Source organism: Microtus oregoni, unplaced genomic scaffold (assembly GCF_018167655.1).
Source record: "Microtus oregoni isolate MIOR12 unplaced genomic scaffold, Mior012 000034F_ref0000314, whole genome shotgun sequence".
Classification (NCBI taxonomy): domain Eukaryota; kingdom Metazoa; phylum Chordata; class Mammalia; order Rodentia; family Cricetidae; genus Microtus; species Microtus oregoni.
The window spans coordinates 18,478,908-18,501,992 of record NW_024543093.1 but is presented as its reverse complement, the minus strand read 5'-3'; the positions used below and the strand labels follow the sequence as shown (position 1 = coordinate 18,501,992).

Sequence of the window (23,085 nt, the reverse complement as noted above, 5' to 3'; positions counted from 1 at the left end):
ATAGCTCTATGGGCTGACTAGGGAGGGGAACTTGAATGGGGGAGGGGGAAGGAAATGGGAGGTGGTGGCGGGGAAGAGACAGAAATCTTTAATAAATAATAAACAGAGAAAAAAAAGAATAAAATGTCAATGGTTTATTAAATACCACATTTATAAATATTTTAATTTTCCTCACACTGCTGGCCTGCAGAAACTTACAAACATCTTCTGTCAATTAAATACAGTTTCTGCTATGTCCCAAGGTCCCTGTCAGGCAGCTCACTTAGTGTACAGGGCAGACACCAACAAGGGAGTTGCTCTCTTATGACTAGTGCTTCAGATGGCATTGCAGCTCCTCTGAGAAACAGCGAATTCAGGCACTTAGGCTGCATATTGATGACATTTTCCTGTAAATGGCTGTGATGTGGTCACAGAAGGCCACGGGCTGACTACTACAGGATTCAGTGGTGTGTTAGGGAAGAAACCAACAAACAGTGCAAGCCTAACTGACATTGAAACTTTCCCTACTTTGTGTCCCTCTTTCCTAGAGATCACCATTGAGAGAGGCAGTTTTCCTTCTCACACAAATTTTAGAATAACATGCTCCTACTAGTTGTATACATTCAAAGCATTTTTTAAAGTTATTGTCCCATTAGATTAATTAGAAATGAAGACAGTCTTGTGCATTTTCTCACTGTCTGTGTGGAATAATTTCTTCTCTAAGCTCTCGTACAACATTTGTTTACCAATGCAAAGAGACAGGATATCGTGTTAACAAATCAGCAGCAAGAAGTGAAAGCAGCAGGGAAAAGCAGATGTCTACCTAGGTAAATTAAAGGTCATACTATGTTGCAACAAATGCTAAAGATGCCCTTTGTGCTAGTTGTGCAGAATTTAAGATAAAAAGAGTGTTAACAGCAACAACAGAAGGGCCACAAACAGACAAAATGATGACCAAAATAAAAGAAATGTGTGCAGGGAATGTCATTATGAATGTCTTATGAATGTCATTTTGCCATTTTCTAGTTATAAAAAGCCTGAGCATTTCCTAAACCATAATGCTTTAACATATAAGTTTTTCCACCCCGATAAGAACTTAATCAAAATACATTCTCTAAAGCATCTTCTCCAATATCTCCTTTATAAAGGCCAAGAGAATGGTGCGGTGCAGCTAGAATTTCTATAACTCTCACAATACCTTTCTCCTGTTTTTCTGAAAATTCAGATAGTTTCTTTGGAGGAAGAAAGTAGAGAATGCTTTGTCTATGGTGTGATATATCTGAGTGTGACATTGAGATTTCTCAGTTTTCTAGTGGAGAAAAATGAACCTTGTTGGTAAGAAATTCTAATCTCATTTTTAATGGACTCAAATCTACTTTTTCCTTGTAATTGGAATGCAGAATTTTATCTCAGTTGGAAAGATGAGCTTTGTCAACGATGCACAAATGATTTAATGTAAAATGTGTTGGCTTAATAAAAGACAGGCAATTATATTACTGCCAGTACCTTTCAGTTTTATAAAGGGCAAAAATCTCTTGAATAAGATATTTTAAAATTTTTGTACGTGAATCCTCTGAAGATAGAGTTAAGATTCCAAAATATTTTCCCACCAATCAGCAACAAGAAATACACCATAAATGTATGGGTATGCATAACTTGGCTGTAACCAACAAATTTCCAATTGAGTTTAAGGCTCACCCACCAAGAGGGAAGTCACATAAGGAAACCTAGTTAACTACCCAGAGCTAGAGAAGTCATGGATGTTGGGGGAGAAGACACAATCACCACATTACAAAATCAGTATAATCTGACTACCTTCTAAATAGTCATCCTTACACAGGAAGTTTGTTGTAAGAGTGTGTTTTCTAGAAATGTCAGAGAAACTCCACCCATAAAGTCTCATCAACATGGCTGCCTAAACAAGGCATGAACAAGGATGGTACTAATAATAATATGAATAATGGAGAGGAAAAATATCCTGAAGTTTCAACTCTAGACAAAAATACAGGCAACGAAATAACACTGAGAGCAGGATAATAGTCTTTTCTGATTGGTTATCCAATACTAGGTTGTGAACCCTGAAATAATTTTCTTACATGGAATACACAGTTTGTATTTACATATTTAGGAATATATTTTCACCATACAAAAATTGTATTTACATTTCTTGGAGGCTAAGTACCAAATGTGGTCAGCATCAGTGTAGAGTGAGAACTCCTGATGGATGACACTTGGGCTTTCAACCTTGTTCGTATGCCTTTGAGCTTCATTTTCACACGTGTAAAGTAAATATTTGCAAGGGTATAGATGTAAGTATGTGGATCTCCTACTCAGTGCCTAACATGTAGCTGCTATTTTGTGAAGGCATTATTATCTGGCATGGTTTGTCTTACATATAATGTCAAGAAAGTATAATTTATGGAAAGTATCTTTCACTACCAGTTCCCAGAAAGGAATTTGAGTTAGGTGTTACTAAGAATGAAAAGCAAATTGATGTTTCTTTCCTAGTATTAATAAAGGCATGAGTGCTGGACTTATTATTAGTCATGTCTACAACCCTTTAGTGATGTTGATCAGAATCACCTCATTTCCTCCAAGCAGTATTACCTTCATCCTAGCAGTTTGTGGATTGCTGAAGACAGCAAATATGGACAATAGAAAAGACATCATTAATTGGTGAAGGGCACATAAAAAGAACAAGTCTGAATACATGGAGCCAAGAGAAGTTGGAATGGTGAGAAGCATGGTTCTTTCAAGCCAGAAACATGGTGGCCAATGCTTCTCCTGAGATAAGTTTGGGCTTCAGTACGGTGTGAAGGGACATTTTAGTCTGTCCTTAGATGCTTCAGAGAACTTTTCTCCAAATGGCATATTGAAATTTCAGTCACCATCCCATAAGACTGTGGCAGTGAAGGACACAGATATTTAAAAGGAACTAAATACTGTATGGCCTAGGGGATGGCAGTCAGTTATGTGTAGAATGAGGTTGATGAACAGGATATTCTCACAGGTGGCCTCAAAGGTTTTATTTAGGTAGAAAAGCCATAAAGAGAAGCCTTTGGTCATCTTAGTAAATCACGTTATCTTGGCTTCTTGTGGGGAATTAATCTTAGCACCTTTAAAGTGAAATGCCAGAAACATTTCTTACGTGGTAATACCTTTACAAGGGAATGGGGTCTTTGATTTGGCATGCTTTCCTTTTCCTCTTTTGAAAACTACCTTCAGTACATTGAAATTTTTATGAAGAATTACAGCTGTCATCTGTGGGGCCATTACATTTCCCTGATCCATTTGATAGTCAAACTTGTCTTTTCACACACACACACACACACACACACACACACACGCACAGTCACTACCCAGACTATGTGTGTGTGTGTATATATACAGTGGATTCTTTACATTCCTTCACCCACTGAAACTGTCAAGGCTCTGACAGTCATTTTAAGAGAAGAAAGAAAGCATATATTAGAAGGAAGAAAGTCTCAGATTTATAAAAGTGGTTAAGAGGCTTGGGGAGGGACACTGTGAAATCAGAGAGCACATTTAACTTTTTTCCTTGGACATTATTAACACAGAAAGCATGGGCAAGTAGAAGAGCTCAGGAGGAAATCGATGAGAGCAAAGTCAATAACTACTGTTTGGAACCTCTTGTTCAAAATTTATCAAAATGGAGCATTTCTTGAATTTTTGCACTACTGTGTTGGTAGAAACTGCTTTGGGGGAGCTGTTTCTTGCAGAGAGTGGTCTCGTGAAGTCGTCCATTACTGAACTTGAAGACCTGAAGATGGCTGCTGTATTTCCCATAAAGGGGATGATCACCAATTAAAGGAACCAAATGTCTCCCCCTCCCCAATGCAGTAAGGACAGTATGAATTTCTCTATTGCCCTCAATATCATTCCTTAAAATGGAACTACTTGTGACTCTTCATGGAGATCTATGGGGAAATTTAGTGTGTGTGGTGGGGGGAGTACATTTACAAAATAAATTAAAAAGTATGTGCTTGTGCCCTGGGAATGGGAAAACTGAAGTTGGTACACACACACACACACACACACACACACACACACGTTTTACTCTCTTGTACATCAATAGTTAGGCTGTATTGCGTTTATATGCAGGATAAGCTTGAGCATCATGTGATGTAGCTAATGAACACTGCTTCTAAAAGTGGACTTGAGTGAAAATCAATGCAGATAAAGGCTTCTTCACAAGCATGCATCAAGTACTTAGAGACTGTTATTGTGTGAATTGTGGAACCCTGAAATTCATTCAGCAAACCTATATCTCACAGTATATCAGAAGGTGATTATGTTTGTGTTTCGACAGCTAAGTGCATTTGTTATTCTTACAGAAGACCTGGGTTTGGTCCCCATCAGCCATTTGTCAGCTCACAACTATCTGTCATTCTAGTTACTAGGACTCTGATACACTCATCTGACCTTTGCAGGTACTACATACACAAGGTGCACATACATACCTGCAGGCAAAACACTCATACACATAAAATAAAAATAAACAAATCATTTTAAAAAATAGCCGTGAAGGGTTCAAATCACACACATAAGTAAGAGATTATTAAACAAAACATTTGTGTGAAACCTAAGTGAGTGATGATTTGACTTATAAGAAAATATTTGGATACTCAAGGACACACGAAGGATGTTCATGCACAGAAGAAAGACCAGCTTTGAAGTGAAGAAACAAATCAGAAAAAAACAGCCTTGAAGTCAGCTTAGTCTTGAGGCCTCTGACTACAAAACAGTGAAAATCTAAAAGCTGCTGTTTAAGCCACAGTCTGTGGTACTATGCAATGGTATATTTAACAAATAATTAGAAATTATTTTGTCACTTCAAGATCATATAGTAAGCTTACTCACAGATAGCGGATATTACCCCATGACAGTGTTTTGTTGTTAACTGAAAAAATATCTGAGATCTGAGTTCTGTTTGAGATCTTCAGTGCAGAGAACAATGACAAATTTACTTGATGATGTTACACTAACAACTGGCATCTTGTATGTCCACATGAAAAAGCAAGGAACTATGTTATTCTCAATACCATGCTTATTTAAATTACTAACTTTATTTTTTATTACCTTTATTTAAGTATTTTTTTTACATTTATTTTACATATAAATCAATTTTCCCTCCTTCCTCTCCTTCCATCCCCATATTAAAAGCACACTCTATTCTCTTCTGGTTTGTGGCAAATCATGGGAGCCACCACCGAAGTTGTAGTAGTTGGTATCACTACAAAAGAAAGTTTAAAATCCACAGTTTTTGCATTACTAATAAAATAACCATAAAGGTATTTCTGAGTGACATGTGTAGGTGCAGACATGTGCAGCTCCATTGCATACATGGAGGACTTTTTGCAAAAGGAACTACCTCATCATTCTGTGGCATTTCTGGCTCTTCCTTGACTTCCTTTGCGGCTGCTGGTAGTTGCACTCACATAGGTGGGTGTGGTTTGATTTGAAAGTTTGCCTTAGAGGAAGTTTCCCAATCTATGTACCACATCTCAGTGCAAACCAATCAGAACAGCACTGAGTAAACAAATCCTTACATCCACTGACAATTAAATGAGGAGAGATTCTCTCGCAGAAATATGCTTACGCTCTCCTCAATTTGGTAAAGGCTTAAGAATCAGAAAATGCTTATTGTGCCAATTTCCAAAGGCCTAGGAACAAATTCCAAGACCCGAAGATTGACCTGTTTGTTAATACTAATTTCATTTCTCATATCCCGCCTAGAGAAGTTTGTATAAATAAATATCAAAAAATGATAGTAAATACTCACAATTAGTTTGGGAGGCATACCAGATCCTGACGGGTACACAGCTCAGTGAAGCTGCAACAGGGTGACAGCCACTCTGACACTTATCAAGGATAATGAAGGAGTGGCCAAGGGATAGATATCCAGCTAGTCTGCTGGTGACTAAAAGAGAGACGAGCTTTCCAAAAATCGTTTATGGTTTCAAACATTTATATGGAACTTCACCACTTTGATCTAACTATGCAAGCAGATTTGAAACTACATTTGGGTCTTTCCTTTACTTAGAAGACAACTGAGAGAAGGCAGCTACAAGCCCTGCATTTGTGTTCTGATCTGCTTTGATGTTCCTGGAGCCTTCATTCTCAGGAACAATTAAACCATCATTTTCAACAATAGTGTCTTTCTAACTCCATTGTCCAGGCCATAGTCCAACTACTATGTCATCTCCTACCTTACTCTAAGACATGCTTTCTGAATCCTCTAGCCTACTCTCTATACCGTATATTTGAAATGAAGTGTGTGCTCCAAAGAACTGCAAGTTCTAAAACAGTAGATTGTTTTTGATTCCTTCTGTAATCCTGCATACCTTTCAGAATATGACAGTTCTTATATAATATCTTTGAATAATTATTTAACTAAGTATAATAACATCATTCGCCCCATCCCTTTCCTTTCTCCTAATTCTTTTATGTACCCCCCCATACTCTTTCAAACTTGTGGCCTCTTTTTTAATTGTTGTTTTACATATGCATGCATATGCATACACATATATTTTCAAATACATAAGAATAATATTTTAAATGAATTACTAAGCACATCAGTAGAATGTAGTCGTTAGCCGCTTGTCTCTTTCAGGAACCTTTGTTCTCACATATCTTTGTGGATAATGAATCTTTGCTCGTCAACCACTAACAGACCTACTTCGTGCTCCTAGTCTCTTCTTGATCCAGGCTTGCTGATATTGTCTTATAGTCATTCTAATTCCACTATTAATTTTTCAGGTTGGAGAGATTGCTATAGCAACTGCAGTTCTTATTACTCTTCTCCTTAACTCAATGGGAAAACAGAAGTAATTCAGCAGTAAGCCTTATATAGATATGGAATTAATTTCTATGATAAAATATGAAAATGACTTTCTGCTAATTATTTGTAAAGATATTGAAATAAAATTTGGGTAAAAATACTGAAATCAACAAAATTTGTAACACTGATAATTAATTTAGAGTAGAAATAGATCATATTATCTTTTAAGAGTAATGCAACAGTGATAAAATAGACAAAATCGAAGAAAAGTATGTATATAATACTAATGACATTAGTTGGAACACATGCCAAATTTCAACAGATATTTTGCTTTTGGTTCTACTTTTATTTGTTAAAAGTAAATGTGATCTGGGAGCAAGATGGGAACCTGGACTGGAAAAATTTGGCACCGTCAGTTTCTGTTTCTTTTGGATATCTGACCATAAGTGTTTTATTTGGCTATACTTCAGAGCTAAAGCAAAAGTCTGTGTTGCTTCATGTTTAAAAAGCAGTTTGTATTTGATACCTAAGCTAAGGGGTCACAGCATAAAACAGTGCCAAGAAGAGTTGGCTTTTTAAAAACACTTTTCATTATCAAAACAATTTAGTTGAGCATTATAGTACAAGTTGAACTATATTATATATTTCTCACAGAAATGAAAAATGCCCTTTTAGAAAAGTGCTTTTCTTTAGGTGGTATTTTTTTTAAAGATTTAAAATATATGGGGAAAGATAGCTAATTATAATTGGTAGTATTAAAGAAAAAAATCACAGTAATACACGATGGGCATACCACTAAATCTGCCCAAAGCTTATCATATCAGTAATATGGAGTTATTTTATCAAATTATGCTTTAGAATAAGACACAATTCTTGTAAAGCATTAAGGGACAGGTTCTTACCAGTTTCTTCTACCTGGTATTAAATCTATGATATCAATTATTATTTTATATTATATAAAATTACAGACTCTGAGAAATGTGACCTTAGATAAAGCCTCACCCACTCTCCAGCAAATGTGTGATAATCTAGATGGATTGGTCTCTCACGTCTATAGAGTTAGAAAAATCTGAAAGGACCATATGTTCATGGAGTTGAAGTATGTAATTTCATAAAATTGTGCACATTGACAGGATCCTTTTTCTAAATGAACTGTAAAAATATAAAAAAGAGCACGATCAGAATTCATGGACAAAGGCAATAGGTTTTCTTGCTTTGACTTGATTAAATATCGAAATATTCTAAAATCATGTTGCCATTACGTTTTCTTGCTGTACTAGAGACTGAACTTAGGTCCTTCTGAAGTTAGGCAAGTACTCTTTCATTGAGTCCCTCACTCCTCACACATTTTGTTTGCTTTGTTTGGTCTTCTGAGAAGATGTTGCTACATTACCCAAGTTTGCTTTGCACTTATGATCCTCTGAATTTAGCCTTCCAAGTAGATACACACCCAGGATTAGAGATGGGGAATGCACACTGGCTTCCTTTCTGCCGTAGTTGAATGACTTTTAGGTATGTTCAGTACATCAAAGCAGGTGATTGGAATAACAAATAAATACCAGCAAGGAGCATGCACATAGGTTTTCCACTGCAAGTGTAAAAGTTTACCAGTTACTCTTACATCACTAGTATAAAGTCAGAACAGAGAGAAAATGATGGGAAAGAAAGCCCACTATTGGACTCGTTGACTGCTTGCTTTGCTGTGGTAGCAAGAAACATTTTTGCACATGGGGTCATCAGGAGAATAACAACATAAGACAGAAATGCAACCTCTTTAAGATGAATTGAGGAACCAAGTTTAATAAAAAACAAAACACAAGCAAATAGAAATCAAGTCAGTTGGAATCTGGAAGATGCGTGTTTTTAGAAGTAGAGCTTAGGTTTTCTCTCCACTGCAGACAGATGAACTTAATACGTACCAGTGGCATGTCAAACTGTGCCACTCACCACAATACTTGTCTGAGTACTGTTCACATGCACAGTTAATTCCACATCATCATCAACTTCAAAATATTTTCTTTTGAGCACCCAAAGCACTTGAAGAGGAAGGCAATATGCTATCCTGAGATCTAACTTGATATCTACAAAAATTTTCTTGCCACAGTATAGGTATCAGCATGATCCTATGGTTCTAATGACTAGGGTTGTTATAAAAAATTACTAGAAATGTCTTGTTACAAAGAACACAAACTACATACCTAATACTTAGCCATTTTTCCATTCTAGATATGATGGTCCTTCTTTAAGAATTAGATGTCTCCTCTCTTGTCTACTTCATGTCTTGTTCAGTCCTCATATTTATGCTTAGTGATCGTGAATATTGCATTGCTAAATATAAAACCATCTCCCTAATAAATGTTTCCTTCAAATATACTTCAAGTCTAGTAGGATAAAAAACAGCATTCTTTGGTTTCCCCTGCTCTTTATCAGGTTTAACAGATAGGTGGACCATGAGGAAGTGGGTCTTAACAGTTGGTCACAGGCACAGTAAAGCAGGATCTAAGGCTTTTGGACATGTGTTAGGACATGACTCTATAATGTGGATCTTAACACATAAAATCCATGACCAGGTTGTAGTCATGAGTCTCTTGGTATATCGAGGACTGAGAATGGAATGAATATTTGAGAAAAACACCTTTGAGCAGAAAGAAAAGCATGCACTCTTAAAGTAATTGAAAGACAGAACCTCTACAGTGGTCTCCTGCCCACCTGCTAGCATGGCCTCTATGATAACCACTGATTAAAATCCACATGACTCTCCAATGCCCCGCTCACACTTTGCTCTTCCATGAAGGTAGCCTAAATTACCATTTGTCTGTTCCTTTATTTAAATATTTTCAAAACGTATTTTCTGTGCCACTCACTTAACTGAAGTTGTGCCCTTCCTAGTGAGAGAATATGTTTTGAGGTAGAAGATCTGCAGCAATTACATATTTGCTGGGGTCAGGAACAACACTCTGACGTGCCAGGTGCCATTTATCTCTGTGTATGTGACCTCACTTCTGACAGCTGCTGCAAGATAAATTTGTTCCTAGAGTCAAATACAGTAGTCACATTTATCCTAAGACAGTATGTTCCAGACCCTTAGTGGATGCCTCAAACTACTGAGGGTCCCTGACAGTGTAGTGTATTTCCTAACCACACATACTTAGGGCAAAAATTGCTTTCTATTAGGCACAATAAGAAAATAATTCATAATAACTATGGTAGTTTGAAAGTAATTGACCCCCATAAGCTCAGCAGGAGAGGCACTATTAGGAGGTGTGGCTTTGTTGGAGTAGTTTGAGATCTCATGCATGTTCAAGTCACACTAGGATCTCAGTTCACTTATTGTCGCCTGTGCAAGATTTAGAGCTCTGAGCTACGGCTCTAGCACTACATCTGACTGCATGCCACTATTTTGCACCATGGTGATAATGGACTAAGCTTCTGAAACTGTGAGCCAGTCCCACTTACGCTTTCCTTTATAAGAGTTGACATGGTCATGGTGTCTCTTCACAGCAACAGAAATTGTAACTAAGACAATAACTAATGATGAGGTGGAATGATTATAATAAAATACCCCAATCAAGTTGATAGCATCACAACTCTCATATTTTATTGACCTCGTTAAGAACCAGGGCCAACTGAACACCAGCTCTACAATATCAGCATGCTAAATTTTCTAATCTTTATGGTTCTTAGGTGACTAATGGATGTGTGGCTATTGATGTGTTAGAGAAAAGCATGAGTCAACCCTGAGGATGGGCAGAGTCAATTGGGAAGATTTTGAATATTACACAGAATAGTGAAAATGTAAAATGGATGAATTGTTTATTTCTGGGGATTTCTATTTAACACATTCAGACCAAAGTTGGTTGTTGGCAACTAAGCTACAGAATATAAAACCAAAATAAAGAGGGAATACTGTGTACAATTGCATAGAGAGCCTGGAGTTTGTAGCACTGAACTATTTAAATAAAATATTTAAATGAAAAAATTGGGAGGTGTTCTTGTTTTGTGTTTATTATTTACTTGGCTTTAACCAATTGCAAATTGTTTAAAACTAATAGCTGTTAAATTTCAAACATCCTCATGAAATATGAATTATTATTATGTCCATAGAGAACATTGTAAACTACAGTAATTAATATCTGAGTTGAGATCAAAACCCAAGCAGTGGGGTCCTACCATTATGTCTTAACTGTTACAGCTTCTCAACTTTAATTTTGCTTTAAGCCTGTAGTATAGGTCTACTGTTTGGTCATGGCTGCTACTTCTTATAGCAATTCTGGTGTTTAGAAGTGGGTGGAAATTGGACCTGGCACCTGATCTTCTGCAACTAGGCTAGAATGACAAGCTTTGGGAAACAGCATTATTGTAAAGCATGTTGTAAATCAAAAGGATGTCAGGATAGCCTTCAAAGATTTGAAGTGAAGTAGTAAATATTATTTATAGATTGGTCTTGTATCTCAGTGGCAGAGAACTTCCCTAGTACAAAAAGTCTCTGATTTTAATGCCCAGCATGTAAACATAAACAATAATAACTGGTATTGCACTCCCATATGAAAAAAAAAAAAACCTGGGAATAGAGCACCGGCTCATTCATTGCTTTATTTCAATCCCCAACTCCAGCAGGCACTTCCTGAAAATTATAGGCTACTTCAGCTAGGGAAGCAGGTAGGCTAACTGTAGGCCTCCACCTCCTGCAAAACCAATCCCTCAATGTTCTTCCAGCTTTGTAGCACACCACCAGGTGCAGTTATTCCTTCCCCTACTGCCCCTGTCTCCAGTGGATCACACAGATTTCCCTTCCAAATTTTCTTCCTTCTACTCATTGTTTTATCTCAACCCCCTCTTCATAGGCATTTCCTGGGAACCCAGAGTCTACTCTGGCCAACTTCACAGGTAGGATTTTTGAACGTCTTTACATCTCTCTCCATTCCTAGAAGTCCCATCTCCTAGTCTCCTTCCCAGCTCTGTAGAAGGCCAACTGCTGCAGCCTCTCCTCAATATGCCTTTATTCCCAGGGACTAAGTATAGATCCTAGTGGAACACTCTGCTTTCTCTCCTCCTATGGACAGCCTCGGCACTGTCTCCTACCCATCCGCATGCCTATGTGTCTGCTTCCAAGGCTTAAAAACACATTTTACCTGGAACGTCTCTGTGGCCACACTTATCAGGATCTCAGAAGAAATTCCTACCCCACAAAACACAGTCACTACCTCCCTCCTAAGAACTTCCTAATAGATGGTAACAGAAATCAAAGGAAAAAAAAAACCCACACACCCAATAAAGAACAGGACCAGTTATGAACACCTGAGGTTGCAATCTTCACAAACCCAGATGCCTATACACTAGCATAGAAATACAACCAATAACAGGCAGGACAATGTGTCTCCACTAGAGCTCTAAAACCCTACTACATCAGGACCTGAGTGTTACAACATAGATGAACCACAAAATAAGACTAAATAGTCTTTATATATTGATAGTGATCCTCAAAGAGAAAATGCATCTATAACAGAAAAACAGTGGAGGAAAGAATTAAAAGCAATTCAACACCTGAAAATAGAAATAAAACTAAAAAAGAAAACCCAAACTGAGACAAAAGAAAGTGAAAATTCAGAAACTTCAACAGGCATCTCTGAGGCAAACTTCAGCAACAGAGTTCAAGAGATGTAAGCGAGTATCTCAGTCACTGAAGACAAAAGATACTGCTGGCCAAAAAACAGTTAAGTCTAAAATATATACAGGCACAAAACTTCCAGAAGTCTTGGACACTATGAAAAGACAAACCTAAGAGAAATAGGAATACAGGAAGGAGAAAAACCTAACGTCAAATACAGAACATATTTTCAACAAAATCATGGAAAAATTTCCTAACTAAAGAAGGTGATTCTGACAGGAAACAAGCAGAACAACAAATAATCTGACTAGAAAAGAAAAGAAAGTCCCCTTAACAAATAATAATTAAAATAGAAAACAAAATGAATATTATTATAGGAGAAGAAGACAAAGTAACATATAAAATCAGACCTATCAGAAAAAGCAACTGACTGCCCATGTAAACATTAAGAGTCAGAAGGACCTGAATAGATGGCCTACAGGTTCTTAGAGACCACATGACAGCCCAGATGACTGTGCCGAAAAAATAGATGGAGAAAAGAAGACGCACCAGGAAAAAAATATCAAAACAAAAATCAGAATTATATAATACCTATCTATAAATTCAGCTCTATAAAATGGGCTAGAAGAAAAACTCCAAGCTAAAGAGGTTAATCACATACAAAAAAACAAGAGGAATAAATAATCCCCAACCATTAAATCAAAAGACAACACACACAGACACACAGACAAAAATAAAATATAAGACCTCACATCCACAATCACCATAAAAACAAGAAGAAAATAACAGGAACAAACAAATATCACTTATTGATATTTCTCAACATCAATGTTTTCAATTCCTCAATAAAAAGATACAGATGCAGATTAACAGAATAGATGTAGATAAATGATCCATTCTTCTGCTGCACCCAAAAAACTGTATTTTAACATCCAAGATAGACATCACCTCACTGTAAAAGGATGGAAAGGGAGATTCAAAGTAAATGAACCTAACAAAAATGTTGGGGTAGCCATTTCAATATCTGAAAAATAGTCTTCAAACCAAAGCTAATCAGAAGAGACAGAGAAGGACACTACCTACCCAACAAGGGAAAATCCACCAAGAAGATACTGCAAGTCTTAATATCTGCACACCAAGCACAACGGTATACAATTTCATAAAAAATGCTGCTATAATTTAAATCACATATCAACCCTCACTCATAGTGGGAGACTTCAATATCCCTCTCACAAAGAGACAGGTCATCTAGACAAACACTGGACAGAGAAGTTTTGGGGTTAACTGAAAACAATCCAGCTACCATTCAGGCCCAGAACCAAGATACAAGGCAGCTCACCTCACTATCCACCTCATCTATGAATTGCTTGAGCATATGAAGGGACCAGATCTGTTGATCTAGAGCTACAGGATGTCCAGGACATAAGACAATAATAATATATCCGAGAAAAACCCCAGTGTGAGCTCACTATCAATCAGAAACCAGAGGACTTGAGCCAGACCAATCACTCATTGCAATGAACACTTACAAGTTAGGGTGTATGGAATAAAGGGTCTACTGTGTGACGGTGTCACACTGTAGCTTCCATGCTGACATCTCTTAAAGTTATTTTTGTTGTTATTGCTTTGTGTTTTAGGTTTTTGTTTTGTTTTGTTTTTGTGGGGGAAGGTTGAAAGGTCAGAAGCAGAAGCAAAGGAATGTGAGACAAATTGGGTCAGGATATATGTTGTGAAATCCACCAAGAATCAATAAAATGTTTAAAAAAATCAAACAAATGGACCAATATATATTTACAGAACATTTCACACAAATTATAAAAGAATATACCTTCTCAGCACCTCATGGAACTTTCTCTAAGACTGACCACATATAGGAAAGAAAGCAAGACACAAGAAAACATAAATAACAATCTACATCTTATCACCACAGATTAAGCAACAGAAACAATAGAAAGTTTACAAACTCTTGGAAATTGAACAATTTAAAAAAATAAATTAACATAAAAATTAAGAAAGAAATTAAAGACTTTCTAGAATTGAATGAAAATACATATATAACTTACCCAAATTTATGGAACACAATGGAGGTGATTCTAAAAGGGCAAGTACAGTAAACTAAATGCCCACAAAAAAATGTTTTTTAAGAGCTCTAATACTAATAACTTACCAGCACAACCGAAAGCTCTAGAACAAAAGGAAGAAAACACACCTAAAAGGAGTAGACATAAAAAATAATAAAAATCAGGAATTAAATCAATAAAATAGAAACAGCAACAAAATACAATGAAAAGAATCAAGGAAACATGAGTTGGCTGTTTGAGAAAATCAATAACATTGACAAACACTTATCAAAATTAACTTAAAAATGGAGAGAGAAGATTCAAATTAGCTAAATTAGAAATGAAAAGAGGAAAGTAACAACAGACACTGTGAAAATCCAGAAAAATCACAAGGACATACTTTAAAAACCTGTATTCCACCAAATGAAAAAAATCTAAAAGAAATAGATAATTTTCATACATAAAACTTACCAAAGTCAAATCAAGATCAAAAATTAATTTGAAAAGACCTATAACCCTTACTGAAATAGCCCAGGACCGAATAATTTTAGTATAGAAATTTACTATAATTTGAAAGAAGAGTTGTAGTTAGACTTTCTTTGGACCACAGCTCCCAAATAATGACATGGAGACTTTTTATGAAGCACGAAAGCATGTTCTTAGCTTAGGTTTGTTTACAACTAGCTCGTATAACTTAAAATAGTTTATATTAGTTTACTTTCTATCACATTGTTTGTTACCTCTTCTCTATACTTTATGTCCCACTTCTGCTTTTGGATGATAAAATTCTCTGGTCCATATTCTTTACCCGAGTTCTTCTCTTTCCAGAAGTCCTCCCATCCTCTCCTACTTAGCTAATGATTGTTCAGCTCTTCATTAAATTAATCAGTAGGTGTCTTAGGCAGGATTGGTAAAGTGACATACCTTCGTAACATGTGATCAAATATCCTGCAACATTTCCCCTCTTTTGTCTAAATAAAAATGAAACGTTTAAACTCTAACATAGTATAACTATATAAAATAAGAACAATTATTAGGTAAGAATTACATTCACAATGTCCAGTCCCTTTGTATATGGCAGATTTAGAGAAAGTACCTCATTACCTTACTATCTTGGTGAGTCCAGAGTTTTATACCTTAACCATTTTTATTATAACTTGTATTGCCAGACTAAATATAACTTTTTAGACCATAAAACATTTTTTACATAAATAATTTAAGCTTTTATATCTCTTAACCTTTTACATCTCTTTTGTGAGTTTCTGTTTTGAAGTTGGTAACAAAGAAAATGGTAAAACTATAACAATCTAGTCTTCAACACTATCAGATGCCTCAGAAGGCTAAAATATTACCAAGCTAAACAGGAAGTGCAGAGCAAGCAACTTAAAAAAATTATAGAATTGGTAGAGACAACTGGCTGTCTGGAAATGCATAAAACATAGGCTGGTTTAATTTAGTAGGATTTAGTAGGATTATCCAATGCCTCTCAGCAGCTTTTATTCATTAGCATTTTAAAATTTAATGTTAAAAGAAGAGTATAGAGGCTCCAAACATCCTGCGTTATGCTATTGCCCATCCTTATATGACTTATTCTTTTTATATTACTTTACTCTTTCTTTAAAACTTTATGTTTTTAAACTATCTTTTCTGACTCTCTTTACCAATTTTTTCATCTTTTTCAGCATTTAAGCAACTTTTTTTCAAGCATATTGTACCTGTTCAGAGGTTTATCTCATTCTGGACCTTGCTTTCTGCAGGCCATGGCATCAGGAAAATATTGCAAAACTGTTGTAAAGCCATTTTGTGCATCTATAGGCTCTCTTTGCAGCTCTGTTTAGCACATGGTTCTGGAAGTTGACTCAGCCACCCTTTGGTCTGTGAGATCCAAACCTTGAGCTGGTAGGCACTGGCTTGGAGGTGTATTTTTCTGCCTCATCTTAGAGAAGTTGTTGAGCTCATGCTGCAGCAGGCATTTCTGTCTAGTCTTCTGAAGCACAGCAGTCACTCACATGCCCTACACATGGATATACATGCCTCTACATTGGACACCCAATGCACTCAGACTTTCTTTGGCCCACCAGCTCCCAAATAATGACTAAGACGTTTTATTAAATATTAAAGTTTGGCTTTAGCTTAGGCTTGTTCCCAACTAGCTCTTATAACTTAAATTAATATGTTTATATTAATCTCTGTATTGCCACATGGTTTGTTATCTCTCTTTCATACTGATTAGCCGACTTCTTGGACTTCTGGTAGGTAAAATCCCTTGTGACAGATTTTTTTTTTTTTTACCCAAGTTCTTCTTTCTTCCTGAAAGAACTGCCTATCCTCTCTTGCCTAGCTATTGGCCATTCAGTTCTGTATTAAACTAATCAGAAAGTGCCTTAGGCACAGGAAGTGACACATCTTCATATAGTGTGATCAAATATCCCTCAACAACTTCCAAAGTCCTTAAATTATTTCATAAAAGAGAAAGAAAAGGAATATTGACCAATTCATTTTATAAAGTCATAGTTACTCTGATACCAAAACCAAATAAAGACCCAATGAAGAAAGAGAATTACAGACCAATTTCCCTTATAAATATAAGGGGGAAATTCTCAATTAATTATTTTCAAGACAAATTCAAGAATATATCAAAAATATCATCTAACACTATCAAGCAGGTTTCTTTTAAGTGATGCAAGGATTGTTCTATATATGCAAATCTGTAAATGCAATCTTCCATATAAACAAAATGAAAATCAAAACTATAAGATCATCTCATTAGAAGAATAAAAGGCCTTCGAAAAATTCAATATCCCTTCACAAAAATAATAATGGAAAGATTATGGATATAAGGGTCATACCTCCATATAATGAAAGCAAGCCCAATAGCCAACATCAACTTAAATGGAGAGAAACTCAAAGCATTCCACTAAACTCTCCATAACTATTTAATACAGTACTTCAAATCTCAGATAGAACAAGACAACTGAGAAAATTCAAGAGGAGATAAAATGGAAAGGAAAAAGTCAAACTATCTTTAATTTCCGATGATATGATAACATACATACGTGACTCTAAAACCATTAGGAAACTCATACCACTGATAATTTAGTAAAGTAGCTGGATACAAAATTAACAAATAAAAATCAGTAAAAATCCTATATTCAGATGACAGATGAACTGAGAAAAAATCTGGTAAACAACACCTTTTTAAATCATCTCAAAATGTAGACACTATTTTGGGTCTACTCTAATCTAATCTAATGAAAGACTTGTATGACAAAAACTGTAAGACTCAAGAAGGAAACTAAAGATGAATTGAGAAGATGGAAAGATCTCCCATGCTTATGGATTAGTAGGATTAATAAAGTAAAAATGCCTATCCTACCGAAAGCTATCTACAGATTCAATGCAATCCTCATTGAAATTCCAAACGATTCTTCATCAATTATAAGGGGCAATTTTCAGTTTCATATGGAAACACAAAGAACACAGTGTAACTAGAACAATCCTGAAAAATAAAAGAGTTAAGCTTGTATCACCATTCCCAATTTCAAGCTATACTACAGAGGTATCATAGTAAAAACAGCATGGTATTGGTATAAAAACAGACACATTGATAAATGGAATTTAGTCGAAGACACAGACATAAATTCACACACCTACAGACATCTGATTTTGGATAAAGAAGCCTGAAATGCACAGTGGAAAGAAATAGCACCTTCAACAAATGCTGCTGATCAAACTGGACGGCTGCATGTAGACGAATCCACATAGGTCCATCCTTATCACCCTGCATAAACACAACTTCAAGTCTACCAGACACCTTAGCATTAAACCAGATACACTGAACCCGATAGAGGAGAAAGTGCGATATAGCCTTGAACTCACTGGCACAAGAAAAGACTTTTGGGGACCTCAGAGGAACTCTGAAGAACAGGCTGCAACTGTACACAGTAGATCAGCTAGCCAGATGGGCTCCCCATTCTCTAGGCCCTCTGTACATGGGCAAAACCCTGGACCCCTCAAGCACCTGCTCAGCTTCACTAGCCAGCAGGCAAGCTTCCTGTGGATAGGCTGCTCCACCCCCACCCCCATCTATTTGCCTTGAAAGCTACAAGGCCCACTCTGACTCCCAAACCACCCATCCCCTACAACCTCGGAGAAACTCTAAATTACAGGCTGAAACTGCACAGAGTGGACCAAGAAAGTAGGCCACAAACGATCTCAGCAGCTCCCTGAGACACAGACAATAACGACAAGGATTGGGCCAAGAGACAAAGACACTGCTGGCACCAAATGGAGGTAGAGATGGGTAGGTGTCAATGCAAAAATTCATTCAACAACCCAAAAGTAACATGATAGTGCCAGAACCTAGTGGCAATAGAACAGGAAGACCTGATCATTCTAATACAGAAGAAGCAGAAGAAAATGATCTTAAATATAACTTCATGAAGACAATAGAGACCCTTAAAGGATAAATGAAAAATTACATTGAAGAAATGAAGCAAAAGACAAACAAAAAATTGGAAGAAATCAATAAATCTCTTAAAGAAACTTAAGAAAATAAAGAAAAAGCCATTAAACACAAGGAGGAAAAAGTTATGACTTGAAAACTGAAATAGAGGGAATAAAGAAAACATAAACTGAGGGAATTCTGGAAATGGAAAATCTGGGTAAACAAACAGGAACTACCAACGCATGCATAACCAACAGAATACAAGAGATGGAAGCTAGAATCTCAAATGTTGAAGATACTATAAAGGAAATCAATTCATCAGTCAAAGAAATGATAAATCCAACAAAAATATTAAGAAGCCTTTATATATTGCATGACCCCAGAGAAGCTAAGTAACAAGGAGAACCCTAAGAGAAACATACATAGATCCTCCTGGGAAGGGGAAATAGACAAGATCTTCTGAGAAAATTGGGAGAAGGGAAGGTGGAAGTGGAAGAGGAGGGAAGAAAGGGAGGGGAAGGAGAACTAGAGGGAATGGGATGGTCAAGATGAGGGAAGGACAGAGACAGAAAACATGGAAAGTGATATGTTGATTGAAAGAGCCATTATGGAGCTAGCAAGAAACATAGCACTAGAGAAATTCACAGGAATCCACAAGGACGACCCAGCTGAGACCTTAATCAATAGGGGACAGGGTGTCTGAACTGGCCTTGCCTGATATCTTAAATGTCATCATAGAACATACATCCAGCAACTGATGGAAACAAATGCAGAGGAACCACAGATGAGCACTGGGCTGAGCTCCCAATTTCCAGTTGAATAGAGGGAAGAATGAGAATATGAGCAAAGAGGTCAAGACCATTATGGAGATACCCACAGAAATAGCTTACCTGAGCTAATTGAAGCATTCCAACTCTGTCCTGACAATGAGGGAACCAGCATAGGACCAAACTAGACCTTCTGAATGTGGGTGACAGTTATATATCTGGAGCAGACTGTGGGGACACTGGCTGGGTAAACAGGATTTATCCCTACTGCTTGTTCTGACTTTTTGAACCCATTGTCTCTGGAGGGATACAGATGCTAAGCCTAGATAGAGCAGAAAGAGCCTTGGTCCTGATTCAAAGCAGTGTGCTAGACTTTGTTGACTCTGCATGGGAAGCCTTATCCTCTCTGAGGAGGAGATGTATGGTTGGGATGGTATGTGGAGGGAAAGGTGGAAGGAGCAGGAGGAGGGGAGGGGTTAAATGAATTTGGCATGTAAAATGAAAAAAAAATAGGTTTTTAAAAAATAAATAAAAATTATAAAAGAAAAGATTTTCTGAGTGGAACACAATTACATTAGCATAGGCAATAAGATACACAATTAATAAATGTGATGTAATGAAATTAAAAGCTTATTAATGGCAAAGGATACTATCATATAGTATCAACCTATAGAATGGAAACAGATTTTTTTTTACCAAGCTAAACATTTGATAGAGGATTAATATCTGAAATATATAAAGAACTCAAAGAAATAGATAGCAAGAAATCTAATAACTCAATTAAAACAATAGGTAACAGATCCAATCAGAAAATTTTCAAAAGAGGAGTCTCAAATGACTGAAGAACACTTAAAGAAATGTTCAGCATCTTTAGCCATCAATGAAATGCAAGTCAAAACTACTTTGAGATTTTATTGTACACCCATTAGAATGGCTAAGATCCATAAACCATGTGACAGCTTGTGCTGGATGGGATGTGGTGGAAGTGCAAATTATACAGCCACTGGGGAATTTAATATGGCGGCTGTTGTTCCTTTGCGGAACTACAGTTCCCAGCGTTCTCCTGGATATGGACATATTCCCAGAAGCCTTTGCATTCCCCATTAAAAAGCAAGGGCCACCACGAGCTCTCTCTCTCTTTCCCTGCCTTTCCTATCGTGTTTGCATACCTTTTACCTGCCTGTTACCCCTCCCCCATTAAAGTGCACCCACGTGGTACCGCCGCATATCTGTGTCTTCTTCCTCGCGTAACGTCTTTACCCTCTAACCCGCAGACAAGAAAGCCAGCCAGAAATTAAGAACAACAGCGGCTCCTCAGGTGATGGGAATCAAGCCTCCTCAAGATCCAGCTGTATCACTATTGGAAATTGTACTGGATAGTTTTATGTCAACTTGACACAAGCTATTGTCATCTGAAAGTAGGAAAATGTCTCTATAAGATATGGCTGTATACAGACTTGCAGGACATTTTCTCAATTAATGATTGATGGAAGATGGTGGTGCCATCCTTGGGTTACTAACCCTTCGTTCTATAAGAAAGTAGGTGATCTTGAGTTCTCAGGGGAGGGAAATGGGAGGCGGTGGCGGGGAAGAGACAGAAATCTTTAATAAATAAATAAATTAATAAAAAAATAACATTAAACAGAAATTTCAGTACAAAAAAAAAGTAGGTGATCAAGCCATGAGTAGCAAGTCACTAAGCAGCTCCCCTCCATGGCCTCTGCATCAGTCCCTGCCTCCAGTTTCCTTTCCTGCTTGAGTTCCTGTCCTGTATTCCTTCAGTGATGGACTGCAATGTGAAAGTGTTGCCTTGTTTTCTAAATCAAAGTGAAATATGAATAATTCTGTGCTTATTAATGGACTAATTTAAGTCATTATACCTAGATGGTAATGCATAATATACAGAAAAATGCCCAATATGAAGAGTCATTCACAAATCACTTTTCAAAGTCACTGTTGTCGAATCTGAGTCATATAATAGTGACGATTTAGAGGGTTCTACAAACGTCTAGGATTTGGGCAGAGCTCTGTTCCCTCTTTCACTCAATGCCAGAATAACACTACTGTATATATTTATATATGTGTATGTAGATTTTATATATATGTATGTGTGTTATACACACACACACACACACATATATATATATATATATATAGAGAGAGAGAGAGACTCAACTTAGTAGACTTCTATGTGAACTTCATTTCTATAAAGTACAAGAATCCTCTAATTGTGACCATCCTGTCTCTCTTTTTAGCCAAGCCACCTGTGCATTTTTAAAAGCTTCATTTGTTTGATTCTCCTCTAACCATAAAATATACTCTTGTCTAAATCTTCTGCCGCCCTAAGCAATAAAAATAATAAATGAGCGAACTGAAGGCCCTACTCCAAGTTTTAAGATGCTCCAGCAAAGGTGACCCTGCAGAATTATGATGGTGTGTTATCAATTAGTTGACATTATCTAGAAAAATGAGGCTAAATGTTCCTCTGTTCTGCCTAGTTTTATATCTCATAATTCCAGCTGAAATTGTTTATTGCAGATGTATATGGTGGTATTCTGGATGGACTTATGGTGAGTCTCCTCTGCTCTGGATTTTCAATGGCCACTTTAAATCTCTTGATCACCAGTAGAGAAAATGTACTCAAGAAGATAAATTACTTCAGTAAAAGTTAATGTGAGGAAAGTCAAGTCGGTGATAGCAGGGTTGGGGGAATTCAGCTGTTATTGAATGCAGGCATATTTACAAAGCTAAAAAAAAAACCAGACTTGAAAATGCATGAGATGAAAGTCTGCCTCTGAGAACTATTCTACCCATGAGGCTAAATTTGATGTAAGATATTCATCATCATAATCTAACTTTAATATCAGCCTATTTAGAGGCTTCATACTTCAAAAGCTTTTCACATATATTATGTCATTGGGTCTTAAGAAAACTCTGTAATATTAGATTAGGTGATACCTAGGATTGTTACAGACCTGAGTGTATATTCTATAGAAATAAACATACTTTTCTAATAACAAAATATTCATGTGCATATATCAATTATTTGCAATAGATATGTATGATTTTATTACTTTGGTAAAGAGACAAAGTTTTGTCATTTAAAACTTCTTTCCAGAAAGGTAATATAAAGATAAGTGAGGAAAATGTATTTTTAGTGGCATTCATCTCTGAGCTTTTAGCTTATAGGAGTCTGTCAGTGCTGAAAGAAATGAGAGTTTGATGCTTTTTGTTCACTGCTGTAATTTAAGAAAAATTTTGGCAAATCTCAAACCAACAAATTTACATTAATGTCATATGTTAATTAAAGTCCAGTGTTTATTATGTTTCACCAGGATTTGTTTTTATTTATTTATTGTGGGTATATTGTTTGTGAGAGTGTCAATACGCATGTGGTGGTCAAAAGACCAGTTTTGCGGTGT

General features: G+C 36.5%; 1 protein-coding gene across 30 annotated transcripts in view; it reads right to left on the bottom strand.

Moving 5' to 3' along the window:
* Positions 1-23,085, bottom strand: part of Nrxn1 (neurexin 1) — a 1,082,053-nt gene that overhangs the window by 144,629 nt on the left and 914,339 nt on the right. For 9 of the 30 annotated variants that reach the window (XM_041630237.1, XM_041630235.1, XM_041630239.1 and 6 more), the window contains one exon: positions 14,557-14,598. The exons of the other annotated variants lie outside the window; for them this stretch is intronic. In XM_041630237.1, coding sequence (XP_041486171.1) covers positions 14,557-14,598 — 42 coding nt within the window. The remainder of the gene's footprint in view (positions 1-14,556; positions 14,599-23,085) is intronic. 30 annotated transcript variants of the gene reach the window in all.